General features: G+C 38.7%; 1 protein-coding gene across 6 annotated transcripts in view; it reads left to right on the forward strand.

Moving 5' to 3' along the window:
* Nucleotides 1-17,376, forward strand: part of DLG2 (discs large MAGUK scaffold protein 2) — a gene marked incomplete at its 5' end in the record, with an annotated part of 2,112,028 nt that overhangs the window by 495,421 nt on the left and 1,599,231 nt on the right. For 4 of the 6 annotated variants that reach the window (XM_079707355.1, XM_079707356.1, XM_079707360.1 and 1 more), the window contains one exon: nt 14,204-14,278. The exons of the other annotated variants lie outside the window; for them this stretch is intronic. In XM_079707355.1, the coding sequence (XP_079563481.1) occupies nt 14,204-14,278 (75 nt within the window). The remainder of the gene's footprint in view (nt 1-14,203; nt 14,279-17,376) is intronic. 6 annotated transcript variants of the gene reach the window in all.

The raw sequence follows: 17,376 nt of genomic DNA on the forward strand, positions 1-17,376 counted from the left end.
GGGTATTATTCTCTCCACTTTATGGATGAGAAAACTGAAACTGAGACTAAGAAACTTATTCACAGATCTAGAAAGTGAAAAATCTAGCATTCTAACACTGGTCCAGTGGATTCCTCATCGTTTTAAACATTTTCCTCCACCACCTTTCAGGGTTAATGTAATGATAGAATTAGCTAACAACTCATGTCAAGTGCCTGGCATCTAATAGGTGCACAATAAATATTATTTCATTATACACCTAGGAAATGCCTCTCTCCATTGATACTGTAAAATAAGTTACAACAGTGACTCTCATGTGTAATAGATATTTAAATGTGGCCTGCTTTGAGTATTCAGAGCTTATGTAACTCATCACAGTTAATTAATCCAGGAAGTCAGGTGGTTAGAAAATGTTTTAGCATAGAGTGTTAATCCTCTTATGTACTAGTTAGCCACAGATTGCACCTCTGCTAACCTGGGCAAATGCCTGCCTGGAGTCACAAGAGATTTTGGAATGCATGATCATGACTCAGCATCACCATCACTGTCTGCTGAAAAACCTTCTTTCTCAGCATCCTGCGGAGAATGGGTCAGCAGCATTTTCCTCATTTACAGAAGAGCCAAATGCATGATTCCCCAGCACGATGACAATCTTAGTAAGGATTTCCTCAGAAACAAATTAGGCCAACTCATTGTGTGTGTGTGTGTGTGTGTGTGTGTGTGTGTGTGTGGTACGTGGGCCTCTCACTGTTGCGGCCTCTCCCGTTGCAGAGCACAGGCTCTGGATGCACAGGCTCAGCAGCCATGGCTCACGGGCCCAGCCGCTCCGCGGCATGTGGGATCTTCCTGGACTGGGGCACGAACCTGTGTCCCCTGCATCGCAGGTGGACTCTCAACCACTGCGCCACCAGGGAAGCCCAGGCCGACTCATTTTAAACATCTTTGAAACCTGAGAAAATAAAATGAAACAAGTAGGAAGATAAGCCCAGGAAAGGATAAAGTTGTGTATTGAGGAACTGTGAGGAATTATGCCCAAAATGTAATGAGAAAGGTTAACACTGACCATGAGTGTGTTTAGCATCTGTAATATACTTTGAACAAGCAGGATAGAAGGCACCTTATTTGGGGCTCCCCATTGTTTATTTAAAACTTTTTAAATTGAAGTATAGTTGACGTACGATATTAGATGTTATAGGTGTACAATATAGTCATTCACAATTTTTAAAGGTTATACTTCACTTATAGTGTTTATAAAATATTAGCTATATTCTCTGTGTTGTACAATATATCCTTGTAGCTTATTTTATACATAATAGTTTATTTAAAGCTTCTTAGTGTCAGTAATACCTACCCTGCTCCCTAGATGAAAACTCAGGCTGTCCTGTGACTTTCCATGAATTTCCAGTCACTTGCAAAGAATTAAAAGTCCTACAATCACTTAAAATCACAAATACAGTCTCAGTTAAGTAATTAAAATTGTCCAGTCTCAAATATTAATCAAAACTCTGTACACTTTTCCTGATTAAATACTCTCTGTTCCCTACTATGGGATCTTCAGATAGGATGTCTGTTTTGGGGGAATGCTTTGGGGATAGGCTTCTTTCTTCTTTTTTATCATTTGCTAGTTGGTTATTTATTCCTCCAGGTGTGGAGCATGATAGGGAAATAAAAAAAGCAGAGCAGAAAGTCCTTATTAGACTGGGATTGTCATATTTTTTGCTCTCTGAGCCTGACATATAATGATAATAATAACAAAAACGAAGAAAATATCTGATGTTTACATTAATGTTGATTATGTCTAGAAATAATTCTAAGCACTTGTATTAATTCCTTTAATCTTCATAACTGAGACAAAGAGAGGTTAGGTAACTTGCCCAGGGTCATCATTGTTGTGTGTCTTAGGGAGTTTCTCTTTCTGGGCCTCTCCGACTAAATCTCCTCTAATGTGGATGATGCATTTCTTCAGCCCCAAGTTATACAACAGTCCACTCCACACAGAGGTTGTCTTGGCAGGCATTGTAATGGCTCCAGGATGGCTCTTTTGTTCTTACAAACTCTGAACATGGAGACTGGCCCAGATGAAGCCACCTCTCCTGAGGCAATAACCAATTTGCCGTGTTATCTTACTTGTTAAATTTTTCAGGGGCGAGTCAGATCCCAGTATACTCACCTCTTAAATCCAAGGGACTTATATTAAGCTTTAGGTATATGCTCATTGACACCTCTTTCACTAATCTTAGGTGAAAAGTTAGACCCCTCCTAGCCCCTTTCCAAAGAAATCCCTTCTCTTTGTAAATCTCCAACCAGCTAACCCTTGTATATCCTCATTATCGATAAGGGTTTAGAGACCTGAAAGTGGTTCTTGGTTATTTCCTTTGAAAATTTTAGCACTTCCTTTGGAATCTCATTTTTATCATATCTTGGTGTCTTAGACGGGGCTTCCAATATATTACCTTGTACATATATTTCTAACTATAGTGTACTTTGGTACCTGGCAAAATATGATTTTCTCCTTTTAACAACTTACTCTGAAATTGCACGTCTTTATGGCAAATTAGGAAACTAATTGGATGAAGACCTTTATTTGCCTAAGGGCAATTATTTATATACATATGTGTGTACACAAACATATATGTATGTATGTATGTATGCACACGTTATATGTCTATATATATACACATTGTATATCTGTATATATGAAATTGATGATTTGGAGGCATCCTGGGAGTTGTTTTTCTCTTTTTTTTCAAATTTTTGGAAAATTACCTTAATTCTTGATATGCTGAAGCATATGTTTGACTAGAAGTCAGAAAATGTGTTTTCTAGTAATTTTAGTAAGCATTAACTCATAGATATTAATGTTTATAATAATCCTTTAAATATAATTATTAGTTATATTTATAAAAGTACTTTACATCTTACAGTGTATTTGAAGACACATTGTTATAGTCATTTTTGTTCTGCCATGCCACTTAGTTTTGCCCCTTGTACATCATGTTTTAATCTCTTTTTCTTCATCTGTCAAACACCTGAGAGTTTTAGAAAAGATGGGAAAGACACCTTAAGTGCTTTTCCAGAGACTAAACTCAGGAGAGCCTCTTGAGTTTTTTATAGGATCAGGACTGGATCCCTCCAGGTCCACATCCTGGCAGGACTCCCTGCTGTCCACGTGCTGTGAAGTAGAAATAAATGAGGGGAAAGGCTGAGGTCAGCTTTCTCTGTAGCATAGAATCATACTTTCCCCTCATTCCCAGGTTTCTGTGGCCCAAAATCAAGAGGTTTCCTTACCAAGTCCAAGAACACCTTGATTCACTATCAGATGGTACATGGTGCACCTTTACCTGGAAGGCCCTCTACTCACCCTTTCCCTACTAAAAGCTTTATTGGGAAACCGAAGTGTCTTCTCTATAAAACGCTTCCTGATTTATCCAGTCAGAGTTCAACATTCTTGCCTTTGGCCTTAGTTTCCCTGCACAGTTTTCTATGGCCCTTGCTCATCCCTTACTCCTGACCCCAAAATGGATGAGATGGATCTTTTTGATCTGTCATGTCACGTTTTATTTATACTGTGTTATTAATGTTGCTTTATAATTGCATGTTTATTAGTTTGTCTTTTTCCTTGGACTGGGAACTTCTTTAGACAGAGACTGAGTCTCGATATATCCTTATTTCTAATACAACAGCTAGCACTTACTAATTTCTCAATGAATGTTTGTTGACCAAATAAATGAATAAATGAATGAATGGTCCTAGTTTATAATCCTATTTTAAATGTAACATGTTGCACTGTATCTCCTAAAAGGTTGGGAGCTCTTTAAGAGAAAGGATTTAAATTTTTATATCTCTATATTTTATATCTCTGTATATACCTAGCATGGTACCTTCTATGTAATACATGTTTGATAAATGAATAGCTGAATAAATATATATATAGCACTATCATGTGATACTTCTCAACCGAGAAAAGACTTCTATGATTATGAGAATCATTTTATTGTGAACAGAACAACAGAAGCTTTTAGTTTTTTCTCTGCTTTCAGAAGAACATGCTATTTTGAATGAAACATTTAGGTCTAAATTTTATTTGGATGAATCATTTCTCACCCTGCCACACACAAACTTGTTCTGAGGATTAAATAATGAAAATGTCTATATAGTCATTGGTAAACTCCAAAGCGCTCTAACAGATATAAGCCCCTGGTACACAAAAAATTTCTACTCTCTCTGGGGATGGGACAGGTTGAGCAGAAAATCTTTAGAGTTTTCTTTGTCAAGTGTTTGTCACTATTGAAATTCTTTGTAGTTACATATTTACATAATCAATCTGAGATTTAATTGTCCAGCATATTTGGCTCATTTGCTCAGGATATTCTGGAATGAAATATGTTAAGATGTTAAAGTTGGAAAAAGACCACCAAGGAAGATGACAGACTTGGAGACATCAATCTACCTAAATAGCATAGTATTTTAAAAAGACCAAAACCCACTGATAGTTTTGCCTCTTAATATAACATGTTTTACAAGGTTAGCATTTCAGATCCTGAATCCAGATCAAGTCACATATCAACAATATAGAGGTATAAATATTCAGGGTAGATGGATGAGAGAGAGAAGGGGAAGTGAAGTCTGTCTTTAGGGTAATTTGTCACCAACTTCTATCTTAAACTCTTACTTGGAGAGATAGGCTGGCTCTTGAGGGAATTCTAATGTTCCCTCTTGATTCTTGGCCTAAGAATTAACTTAAAAATAGACTAGAGAGTGTCCTTTCCCCTAGTTTTCATACTGGTCCTTGATGGCCTTCTAAAGGCTGGGGACCTGCCAAGTAGGCAGTAACCCCAAACTCTGTGCCCACATTAAATATTGGAGAGAAAAAATACTAAAAAAGGAGAAGGAAAAATTATAGGAAAAAGAGAAATTTTAACCCTTTTACTTCCACTGCTGTGACAATTCCCTTGACGTATGTTAGATTTTGTCTTCTTTAGAAGTAGAGTGAAATGGTAGGTAAAACCTGAGGTTGGGGTTTTCAGTAACCACACTTCAGTGGAAAGCTCTTGTGAGATTATCTGATCCAGCAGTTCTTAACTTTTACTACCATGCAAACTCACAGAGATATAACCATATCCTATGGTAACAGTAGGTCAGAATGACGGGGATATTCAACTGGAAGGTGTACCCCTTTGGAGGAAGAAACATATTAAATTATTGGGAGGAATATAGGTTGGTATATGAAGGGTTCAAATAAACCCCTCTCATTTTATACATGAGAAAAATGAGGTTTAAAGTGTTAAAGTAACTTTCCCAAAGTTCCACAGATAGATTAATGGGGACACTAGGTAGATTAATGGGGGCACTACTGAAATCTAAGATCCTAACTTCTATTCCAGTCTTATTTTTTTCTAGTCACACACTGTGGATTACCAAATAATATATGTTTTCATGGCATCTGTCTTCAGTAGGCCTTTTTATGTATCTGCCCCTGTGTAATCACATTGTTAATCTTCTTGATTAAAACACTAATGGGAAGGCTTTAGTATCTAAAACTCAGGTAATAGTGGGACAGGAGACACACACAGATTCCCAACTTTCTTTACTCCATGGTATATATCCATAGAAGCTTAAACACTACTTATTTATGCCCCCCATCACATTTTATGAGTACTTATATTCCTCCACTTAAACACAGTTCACTTATTTATTGAATTTTCCTTCTTTACCATATGCTCCATAAAGATATACAGTATCTAGATGTAAAACAAGCTTATTATTACTACCCTCTACTAACAATAAAAAGTATGAATTATTACAAAGAACACATTCCTCACCATTAACATTGTTTGGTATGACTTATCATAATTAAAAATAATAATAACTAGCATTTTAATAATGCTTTCAAATTTCAAAAGGCTTATATTCACATGTAGATAAAGTATATTTATCTGGCTTAAGCTACCAGAAAAGAACAATAAAAGTGTCCTTTTACTTTGTGTGTTCTTTTTCATAACATCCTTGCAAATTGTGGTAATTATCTGAAGCAAATCTTTATCATCTGATAGAAGTCCCGTGAATTAGGTGAGATACTAACACTGTTCTACAGATGTGATTCCCAAGATTCAGAGCCACCTCCTGGCAGCAGGCACTTGGTTGAGCTTAGCTTGAAACTGTGGTCATCTGACACCAGTCCAGTGCACCCTATGTACCCTGTTGGTACCATATGTCATGTTTTGATTTAAACAAGAAAACTGAGCATGGAGATTGATGATCTAAGTGTATTTTTATGGTGACTCTATCAATAATCCCTTAAACAGCCCTTCAGAGTTTAGTGATGCCTTAAAAATATATCACCTAAATAAGGGTTTCTCTAAAAGGCTTACAAATCACAAAATAGGATTCTTAGCACAAGTACTGAATTCAGTACTTTATTGCAGTTAAGTTAGACATGTTAAGGATCATTGATAACATTAAATCATGTTAGTTGATGACATGTCTTAAGCCACATTAAACAGAAAATGAAAAATACCAGTTTCTCATAGAAGGAGCATGCATGGGCTGCAGAGTCAGTAAAATTCTTGCTGCAATCCCAGTTAGGCTGCTTTCTTGTAGGGTAACTTATAGATGAGTTTCTTACCCTCTGTGAGCCTCAGTTTTCTCTCCTGCAATGGGCATAGCAACACATCTATCCATATTTGTTATAGCAACTAATGATAATGTACTGAGTCCAGAATAACGTTAGGCACATTTTGTAGCTCAGTAAATCACAGCTGTGGTTTATATGATTATTAACATTATTCATAGTATTTATATATTATAATTGAGTGTACAATAAGTAAAGATAAAAGATGTTGTATTAGAATCACCTCCTCCCTTTTTAGCACTAATCAGAACTCTTAAAGGAAAGCACTTCATTCTCTCTAAAAGGCCAATTAGAATTGAATTTATTGGAGTTACAACAAAAGAATAGGTTAGCTCGAGATACATTTCTTTTATTTATTTATTTATTTATTTATTTATTTATTTATTTATTTTGCTTTATAACAAATTTAATCAGTTATACATATACATATGTTCCCATATCCCCTCCCTTTTGCGTCTCCCTCCCACCCTCCCTATCCCACCCCTCCAGGCGGTCACAAAGCACCGAGCTGATCTCCCTGTGCTATGCGGCTGCTTCCCACTAGCTATCTACCTTACGTTTGGTAGCGTATATATGTCCATGCCGCTCTTTCACTTTGTCACAGCTTACCCTTCCCCCTCCCCATATCCTCAAGTCCATTCTCTACTAGGTCTGTGTCTTTATTCCTGTCTTACCCCTATGTTCTTCATGACATTTTTTTTTCTTAAATTCCATATATATGTGTCAGCATACAGTATTTGTCTTTCTCTTTCTGACTTACTTCACTCTGTATGACAGACTCTAGGTCCATCCACCTCATTACAAATAGCTCAATTTCATTTCTTTTTATGGCTGAGTAATATTCCATTGTATATATGTGCCACATCGTCTTTACCCATTCATCCGATGATGGACACATAGGTTGTTTCCATCTCCGGGCTATTGTAAATAGGGCTGCTATGAACATTTTGGTACATGTCTCTTTTTGAATTATGGTTTTCTCAGGGTATATGCCCAGTAGTGGGATTGCTGGGTCATATGGTAGTTCTATTTGTAGTTTTTTAAGGAACCTCCATACCGTTCTCCATAGTGGCTGTACCAATTCACATTCCCACCAGCAGTGCAAGAGTGTTCCTTTTTTTCCCACACCCTCTCCAGCATTTATTGTTTCTAGATTTTTTGATGATGGCCATTCTGATTGGTGTGAGATGATATCTCATTGTAGTTTTGATTTGCATTTCTCTAATGAGTAAAGACGTTGAGCATCCTTTCATGTGTTTGTTGGCAGTCTGTATATCTTCTGTGGAGAAATGTCTATTTAGGTCTTCTGCCCATTTTTGGATTGGGTTGTTTGTTTTTTTGTTATTGAGCTGCATGAGCTGCTTATAAATTTTGGAGATTAATCCTTTGTCAGTTGCTTCATTTGCAAATATTTTCTCCCATTCTGAGGGTTGTCTTTTGGTCTTGTTTATGGTTTCCTTTGCTGTGCAAAAGCTTTTAAGTTTCATTAGGTCCCATGTGTTTATTTTTGTCTTTATTTCCATTTCTCTAGGAGGTCGGTCAAAAAGGATCTTGCTGTGATTTATGTCATAGAGTGTTCTGCCTATGTTTTACTCTAAGAGTTTGATAGTGTCAGGCCTTACATTTAAGTCTTTAATCCATTTTGAGCTTATTTTTGTGTATGGTGTTAGGGAGTGATCTAATCTCATACTTTTACATGTCCCTATCCAGTTTTCCCAGCACCACTTATTGAAGAGACTGTCCTTTCTCCACTGTACATTCCTGCCTCCTTTATCAAAGATAAGGTGACCATATGTCCGTGGGTTTATCTCTGGGCTTTGTATCCTGTTCCACTGATCTATCTTTCTGTTTTTGTGCCAGTACCATACTGTCTTGATTACTGTAGCTTTGTAGTATAGTCTGAAGTCAGGGAGCCTGATTCCTCCAGCTCCATTTTTCGTTCTCAAGATTGCTTTGGCTATTCGGGGTCTTTTGTGTTTCCATACAAATTGTGAAATTTTTTGTTCTAGTTCTGTGAAAAATGCCAGTGGTAGTTTGATAGGGATTGCATTGAATCTGTAGACTGCTTTGGGTAGTAGAGTCATTTTCACAATGTTGATTCTTCCAATCCAAGAACATGGTACATCTCTCCATCTATTTGTATCATCTTTAATTTCTTTCATCAGTGTCTTATAATTTTCTGCATACAGGTCTTTTGTCTCCTTAGGTAGGTTTATTCCTAGATATTTTATTCTTTTTTTTGCAATGGTAAATGGGAGTGTTTCCTTGATTTCACTTTCAAATTTTTCATCATTAGTATATAGGAATGCCAGAGATTTCTGTGCATTAATTTTGTATTGTGCAACTCTACCAAATTCATTGATTAGCTCTAGTAGTTTTCTGGTAGCATCTTTAGGATTCTCTATGTATAGTATCATGTCATCTGCAAACAGTGACAGCTTTACTTCTTCTTTTCCGATTTGGATTCCTTTTATTTCCTTTTCTTCTCTGATTCCTGTGGCTAAAACTTCCAAAACTATGTTGAATAAGAGTGGTGAGAGTGGGCAACCTTGTCTTGTTCCTGATCTTAATGGAAATGGTTTCAGTTTTTCACCATTGAGGACGATACTGGCTGTGGGTTTGTCATATATGGCCTTTATTATGTTGAGGAAAGTTCCCTCTATGCCTACTTTCTGCAGGGTTTTTATCATAAATGGGTGTTGAATTTTGTCGAAGGCTTTCTCTGCCTCTATTGAGATGATCATATGGTTTTTCTCCTTCAATTTGTTAATATGGTGTATCACGTTGATTGATTTGCGTATATTGAAGAATCCTTGCATTCCTGGAATAAACCCCACTTGATCATGGTGTATGATCCCTTTAATGTGCTGTTGGATTCTGTTTGCTAGTATTTTGTTGAGGATTTTGGCATCTATGTTCATCAGTGATATTGGCCTGTAGGTTTCTTTCTTTGTGACATCCTTGCCTGGTTTTGGTATCAAGGTGATGGTGGCCTCGTAGAATGAGTTTGGGAGTGTTCCTCCCTCTGCTATATTTTGGAAGAGTTTGAGAAGGATAGGTGTTAGCTCTTCTCTAAATGCTTGATAGAATTCGCCTGTGAAGCCATCTGTTCCTGGGCTTTTGTTTGTTGGAAGATTTTTTATCACAGTTTCAATTTCAGTGCTTGTGATTGGTCTGTTCATATTTTCTCTTTCTTCCTGATTCAGTCTTGGCAGTTTGTGCATTTCTAAGAATTTGTCCATTTCTTCCAGGTTGTCCATTTTATTGGCATAGAGTTTCTTGTAGTAATCTCTCATGATCTTTTGTATTTCTGCAGTGTCAGTTGTTACTTCTCCTTTTTCATTTCTAATTCTATTGATTTGAGTCTTCTCCCTTTTCTTCTTGATGAGTCTGGCTAATGGTTTGTCAATTTGGTTTATCTTCTCAAAGAACCAGCTTTTAGTTTTATTGATCTTTGCTATCGTTTCCTTCATTTCTTTTTCATTTATTTCTGATCTGATTTTTATGATTTCTTTCCTTCTGCTAACTTTGGGATGTTTTTGTTCTTCTTTCTCTAATTGCTTTAGGTGCAAGGTTAGGTTGTTTAGTCGAGATGTTTCCTGTTTCTTAAGGTGGGATTGTATTGCTATAAACTTCCCCCTTAGAACTGCTTTTGCTGCATCCCATAGGTTTTGGGTCGTCGTGTCTCCATTGTCATTTGTTTCTAGGTATTTTTTAATTTCCTCTTTGATTTCTTCAGTGATCACTTCGTTATTGAGTAGTGTATTGTTTAGCCTCCATGTGTTTGTATTTTTTACAGCTCTTTTCCTGTAATTGATATCTAGTCTCATAGCATTGTGGTCGGAAAAGATACTTGATACAAGTTCAATTTTCTTAAATTTACCAGGGCTTGGTTTGTGACCCAAGATATGATCTATCCTGGAGAATGTTCCATGAGCACTTGAGAAAAATGTGTATTCTGTTGTTTTTGGATGGAATGTCCTATAAATATCAATTAAGCCCATCTTGTTTAATGTATCATTTAAAGCTTGTGTTTCCTTATTTATTTTCATTTTGGATGATCTGTCCATTGGTGAAAGTGGGGTGTTAAAGTCCCCTACTATGATTGTGTTACTGTCGATTTCTCCTTTTATGGCTGTTAGTATTTGCCTTATGTATTGAGGTGCTCCTATGTTGGGTGCATAAATATTTACAATTGTTATATCTTCTTCTTGGATCGACCTCTTGATCATTATGTAGTGTCCTTCTTTGTCTCTTCTAGTAGTCTTTATTTTAATGTCTATTTTGTGTGATATGGGAATTGCTATTCTAGCTTTCTTTTGGTTTCCATTTGCATGGAATATCTTTTTCCATCCCCTTACTTTCAGTCTGTATGTGTCTCTAGGTCTGAAGTGGGTGTCTTGTAGACAGCATATATATGGGTCTTGTTTTTGTATCCATTCAGCCAATCTGTGTCTTTTGGTGGGAGCATTTAGTCCATTTACATTTAAGGTAATTATCGATATGTATGTTCCTATTCCCATTTCTCAATTGTTTTGGGTTCGTTATTGTAGGTCTTTTCCTTCTGTTGTGTTTCTTGCCTAGAGAAGTTCCTTTAGGATTTGTTGTAAAGCTGGTTTGGTGGTGCTGAACTCTCTCAGCTTTTGCTTTTCTGTAAACGTTTTAATTTCTCCATCAAATCTGAATGAGATCCTTGCTGGGTAGAGTAATCTTGGTTGCAGGTTTTTCTCCTTCATCACTTTAAATATGTCCTGCCACTCCCTTCTGGCTTGCAGAGTTTCTGCTGAGAGATCAGCTGTTATCCTGATGGGGATTCCCTTGTGTGTTACTTGTTGTTTTTGCCTTGCTGCTTTTAATATGATTTCTTTGTGTTTAATTTTTGACAGTTTGATTAATATGTGTCTTGGCGTATTTCTCCTTGGATTTATTCTGTATGGGACTCTCTGTGCCTCCTGGACTTGATTAACTATTTCCTTTCCCATATTAGGGAAGTTTTCAACTATAATCTCTTCAAATATTTTCTCAGTCCCTTTCTTTTTCTCTTCTTCTTCTGGAACCCCTATAATTCGAATGTTGGTGCGTTTAATGTTGTCCCAGAGGTCTCTGAGACTGTCCTCTCTTCTTTTCATTCTTTTTTCTTTATTTTGCTCTGCAGCAGTTATTTCCACTATTTTATCTTTCACCTCACTTATCAGTTCTTCTGCCTCAGTTATTCTGCTATTGATCCCATCTAGAGTATTTTTTATTTCATTTATTGTGTTTTTAATCGATGCTTGATTCATCTTTAGTTCTTCTAGGTCCTTGTTAACTGTTTCTTGCATTTTGTCTATTCTATTTCCAAGATTTTGGATCTGGGAAATAGAATCTTGGATCATCTTTACCATCATTATTCTGAATTCTTTTTCAGGTAGACTGCCTATTACCTCTTCATTTGTTAGGTCTGGTGGGTTTTTATGTTGCTCCTTCTCCTGCTGTGTGTTTTTCTGTCTTCTCATTTTGCTTATGTTACTGTGTTTGGGGTCTCCTTTTTGCAGGCTGCAGGTTCGTAGTTCCCGTTGTTTTTGGTGTCTGTCCCCAGTGTCTAAGGTTGGTTTAGTGGGTTGTGTAGGCTTCCTGGTGGAGGGGACTAGTGCCTCTGTTCTCGTGGATGAGGCTGGATCTTATCTTTCTGGTGGGCAGGTCCACGTCTGGTGGTGTGTTTTGGGGTGTCTGCGGACTTTTTATGATTTTAGGCCACCTCTCTGCTAATGGGTGGTGTTGTGTTCCTGTCTTGCTAGTTGTTTGGCATAGGGTGTCCAGCACTGTAGCTTGCTGGTCGTTGAGTGAAGCTGGGTGCTGGTGCTGAGATGGAGATCTCTGGAAGATTTTCGCCGTTTGATATTATGTGGAGCTGGAAGGTCTCTTGTGGACCAGTGTCCTGAGGTTGGCTCTCCCACCTCAGAGGCACAGCACTGACTCCTGGCTCCTCAATTTGGGATGATTTGTTGTCTATTCATGTATTCCACAGATGCAGTGTACATCAAGTTGATTATGGAGCTTTAATCCGCTGCTTCTGAGGCTGCTGGGAGAGGTTTCCCTTTCTCTTCTTTGTTCTCACAGCTCCTGGGTCTCAGCTTTGGATTTGGCCCCGCCTCTGCGTGTAGGTCGCCGGAGGGCGTCTGTTCTTCGCTTAGACAGGACAGGGTTAAAGGAGCAGCCTCTTCGTGGACTCTGGCTCACTCAGGCCGGGCGGGAGGGAGGGGCACGGAGTGCGGGGCGAGCCTGCAGCGGCAGAGGTCGGCATGACGTTGCACCAGCCCGAGGCGCGCCGTGCGTTCTCCCAGGGAAGCCGCCCCTGGATCCCGGGACCCCGGCAGTGGCGGGCTGCACAGGCTCCTGGAAGGGCGGTGTGGACAGTGACCTGCGCTCGCACACAGGCTGCTTGGCGGCGGCAGCAGCAGCCCCAGCGTCCCACGCCCGTCACTGGGCTCCGCGCTTTCAGTCGTGACTCGCGCCCGTCTGTGGAGCCCCTTTAAGCAGCGCTCTTAATCCCCTCTCCTCGCGCACCAGGAAACCAAGAGGGAAGAAAAAGTCTCTTGCCTCTTCGGCAGCTCCAGAGTTTTCCCGGACTCCCTTCCGGCTAGCTGTGGCACATTAGCCCCCTTCAGGCTGAGTTCTCGCCGCCAGCCCCAGTCCTCTCCCTGCGCTCTGACCGAAGCCCGAGCCTCAGCTTCCAGCGCCGCCCGCCCCGGCGGGCGAGCAGACAAGCCTCTCGGGCTGGTGAGTGCCGCTCGGCACCGATCCTCTGTGCGGGAATCTCTCCGCTTTGCCCTACCCCGGTATGTGAGGAGTTTCTTGCCTTTTGGGAGGTCTGGGGTCTTCTGCCAGCGTTCAGTAGGTGTTCTGTAGGAGTTGTTCCACGTGTAGCTGTATTTCTGGTGTATCCGTGGGGAGGAAGGTGATCTCCGCGTCTTACTCTTCCGCCATCTTACCCGGAAGTCCGAGATACATTTCTTACGTAAAAAGAAGTGCCTCACAAATTGTTTAGAGTGTTAAATCTCTGTGCTCCTTGTTTCATTTCTTTGTACCTCAGTTTCTGATGTGACACGAAAGGCCTCTAAAATCTATCCTGTACAACTCTACATTCTGGGATTCTATGAAATGCCCTAGAGAGAACCATCACCATAAGCTTACAATCTGGAGGGGGAGACAAGTAAACAAGTCTTTGTGTACCTTGACTCAAGAGATTTCACAGGGGTACAGCATGTATTGGTGTCCTCTGGGAGCCTGGAGGAGAGACCAGTTCTGCTTCTAGGTTAGGAGGATTCTCAGGTGGTTCCCACCAGGACCTGAAAGGCCAGTTGCTGAGGAAGCCTGGTTCCAAAAACCTAGGCCTTAGTGAAATACAAAAACCAAAGAATAATTTCTTGTGCCTTGATAAGAGTAGAAATGACATACCTAGTTTTTTTTAGCACTGCACCAAAAAATTATTCTCAAAGACTTCTCCTATACTTGTAAATATGGTAATAAACACATTGATGATAAACATATCAGCTGGTGTAGATTGCTGCACATCATATGTGGAATATAACATATTTTTTTACTTATTTGCAGCAAAACCAAGGCAAGTGCCCAGCCCAGAATTGTTCAGTGGAAGCCCCTGCTTGGATGCCTGTTCACCACTGTACTGTAAGTTTATTTGATTATTCTAAGATTGGCAAGATTAAAGGATAATTATTTTTATATTTTGGAACAACCTTAGTGGAATGGACTAGAATACTCTCTGAAATTCTAGAGTTGAGCAAACATTTTGAAAGGAGAAAGAATGTCTTCTCAGAAAGCTCTGCATTATAAGAAGCACCGGTGATTAGGGATTACATGTATTTCTTTTTTGGAGTGAGAGTGACTTGTAAAAGATTTGTCTAAATGGGTTATTGGCGGTTTAGAATTGAATAGTCTTTAAAATGAATGTGCTTGCACATATATTTTTCTCAATAGCTGCATATTCGGCAATACTTGATTTTAGATGCCTTAGAGAAGGATTCTTTCTCTTCTTCCATTGTTGTGTTGACTGTTTAATAGTGATGAGTACACGGATTTGCAATTTTCAAGTCTTCGTGGTATAATAATAGCCTCTGCATTTGTGTGAAATCTTCCATCAGAGAATTTTCAAATGCCTTAGAAACAAACAGGTACTATGTCATCATTCCTGTGTTGTAAATGGGAAACTTAAATGCAAAGGAAGTAAGAATAGTGCATCAGTTGTAAGGTTGGGAATAGATTCTGGATGCCCTGACTGTCCTTTCATGAACTCATTCCACGATGCTGTGCTCTGAATAAGTGAAGAAAGTGGCTGATTGTATGATACGCTTTTATATATACATTGCCTGATAGAAATGACAGTGGTTTCTCTGGGAACCGTGTGTGCTGTAACTGAGGGTTTGCCTGTCATGAAATAATTTGTGTGTGATGGGGACAAAAAGTTCAAAAGTTACTTTTGAGGCATTCCCTCATTTGACCTACCTTGCAGGCAGTATAAAGTGATATGTGGATTGCTTTAAATATCCTCATCTATTATTGAGATACAGGCTTCTGAAAGGTGCAGCTGGACTCTCATAGCATGACTTATGACTGTGTTAAAAGGCAGTAGGCCTGGAGGAGCCTACTTTTCACTCAGATTGTGTGAGAGAATGAAGCCTCTTTCCTTGACTTTTGTTTATCTATGGAAGGTGAGAAGGTAGGATCACCTTTAATGAAGGAGCGATGATAATGCTAAATTTCAGAGGCATTCCTGCAGTGCAGAGGCAGCTCAGCTTGCTGGAGACATGGAGAATAAAAATGTCACACTTTTGTGAGCAGGTGGTCAGAGGGGAGTGCCTACTTAGGGACTCTGCTGATGCCAGAGAAAGGATGAGTTTTAATAATTCTATTTCTTCATCAATCACTCCTTTTAGTGTATCCTTAATGATATTATCTCACATTTACTGACTTATAGTGCCTATTTCTCCAAGAAGACCATGTGCTCTTCAGGGTCCTAGTATACCTACACCTAGGTAAATCCCTGGGTACATGGTAGAAGCTCTGTGAGTGTATATTTAATAAATGAATCTTCAATCTGTTGATTTCCTCTTTATAATAAGTTTTAATAAATTATTTTGTAACTCTCACATTTCTCGCTGAATAGGAATAAATATATTTTTACTTTCTTAGTTGGGTGGTTCCCATTTCTCACCTTCAAGTGTCCTTTTATACTTTTTCCTTCAGAGTACCATCGAATATGCATTTTGAGGAATTTTGTTTTCAAACTAGACAAAATTTAGTAGTTAGAGTCAGCTGTGTCAGGCACTATGGCAATTGCTAGAGATACAAAGGTAGATAAGATAGTGGTCCCATTTTATCAAATATATCCATGTATTCCAATTAGCAGCTGATCCTCCAATACACTGATAATTTCAGCTCAAAATAAAAGAAATTTGATATTTTAGTTACTTTGTGCAGTCTTTTTGCAAGTAAATCCATGATTAGAATTCTGTCTTTTGGATCATTAAAAACAGCTCATCCTTCATTATTACTGTGGAGTTACCGCTGAGCATCTGAGAATCCCACATTAGGTCTTCCTGTTGTAGAACTCTAAAGACCAAATAGAGGACTACATTTAAGACCCTTCCTGAAGATCACAAGTCTGAAATGCCAACATTGAAGTCTGATTTTCAGTTCTATGGTCAGGTGAGAGCATCAAAAAGATGTTTCTTCTTGTTTCTGCCATAGAATTGGTAGCTGCTGGTTGTGTAGATTTCCTTTGCCATTTACTTAAAAGTAATACATCTCCCAGTGGGGCAAGCACTTTCTGGAGGAATTGCACAACACATAATGATTCTGCTTTCTCTGTCAGTAACCCCAATCTACAAAGGTAGGCCCTAGTGGCCATGTTTGGGCTCTGTGAGTCTGTGCCTGGCCATGACTGACTGATCCAAGAGGTAAATAACTGATCCCAGGTGAGCCTGTTGGGTTCTCTCTCCTGGGTATTTGAAATTTGTACCAGAGAGATATCAAACTCGTAGCCATCAATATTGAATCATATGAATGACAATAGTTTGGAAAATATTCTGTGAACCTCAGTTGCTGAGATTCCGTGGGTTGCCAAGATTCCTTGAGTTGCCGTGTATCTGCCCTTTGAGGTTTAGCTTGCTCAAATCTCTCTTTGATTTTGTGAGAAGGGCTCAATAACTTGCTGATAATCAGTAAGTTACATTTTTTTCCTTAAGTTATCTAGATTTTGTTTTATTTTGTTTGTTTGGGGGAATTTATCGCTCTTTGATTTATTTGCAGCCAAAAAAGTAAACTCCCTTAACTAACGTCTCCTGTTCAGTAACATTTATGGAGCTCCCACCAGAATTGATGTAATGAGTAGTTGTCCCAGACAGAAAGAAGCACTCAGAACTGTGGGATTTTGATAATTTGTAGTAGTCCATTCATTTCAAATATCTGGTTATATATAGCACTTGGGTACATAAAAATGAGCAAAGAATAATTTGGTAATGACAACTCACATTATAAGATGAGAAATATGGCTAGTTAACAATACAGTAATAAAATCATATTTACATAACAATAACTATATATAATATGTAAAGTAGTTCTGGTATTAATTTCCATTTTCTCATCTCTCAGGAAATAGAGAAAATCTTAGCCTCTAGCCTCCTGTGTTTAAGAGAATGTCTTGTCCCCCTCAAATTCTCTATGGGCTGAAGCAGGTTATAAATAAATTAATACATACTTACTTTCAT

The sequence above is a fragment of the Hyperoodon ampullatus genome (assembly GCF_949752795.1).
Source record: "Hyperoodon ampullatus genome assembly, chromosome: 7".
NCBI classification, from domain to species: domain Eukaryota; kingdom Metazoa; phylum Chordata; class Mammalia; order Artiodactyla; family Ziphiidae; genus Hyperoodon; species Hyperoodon ampullatus.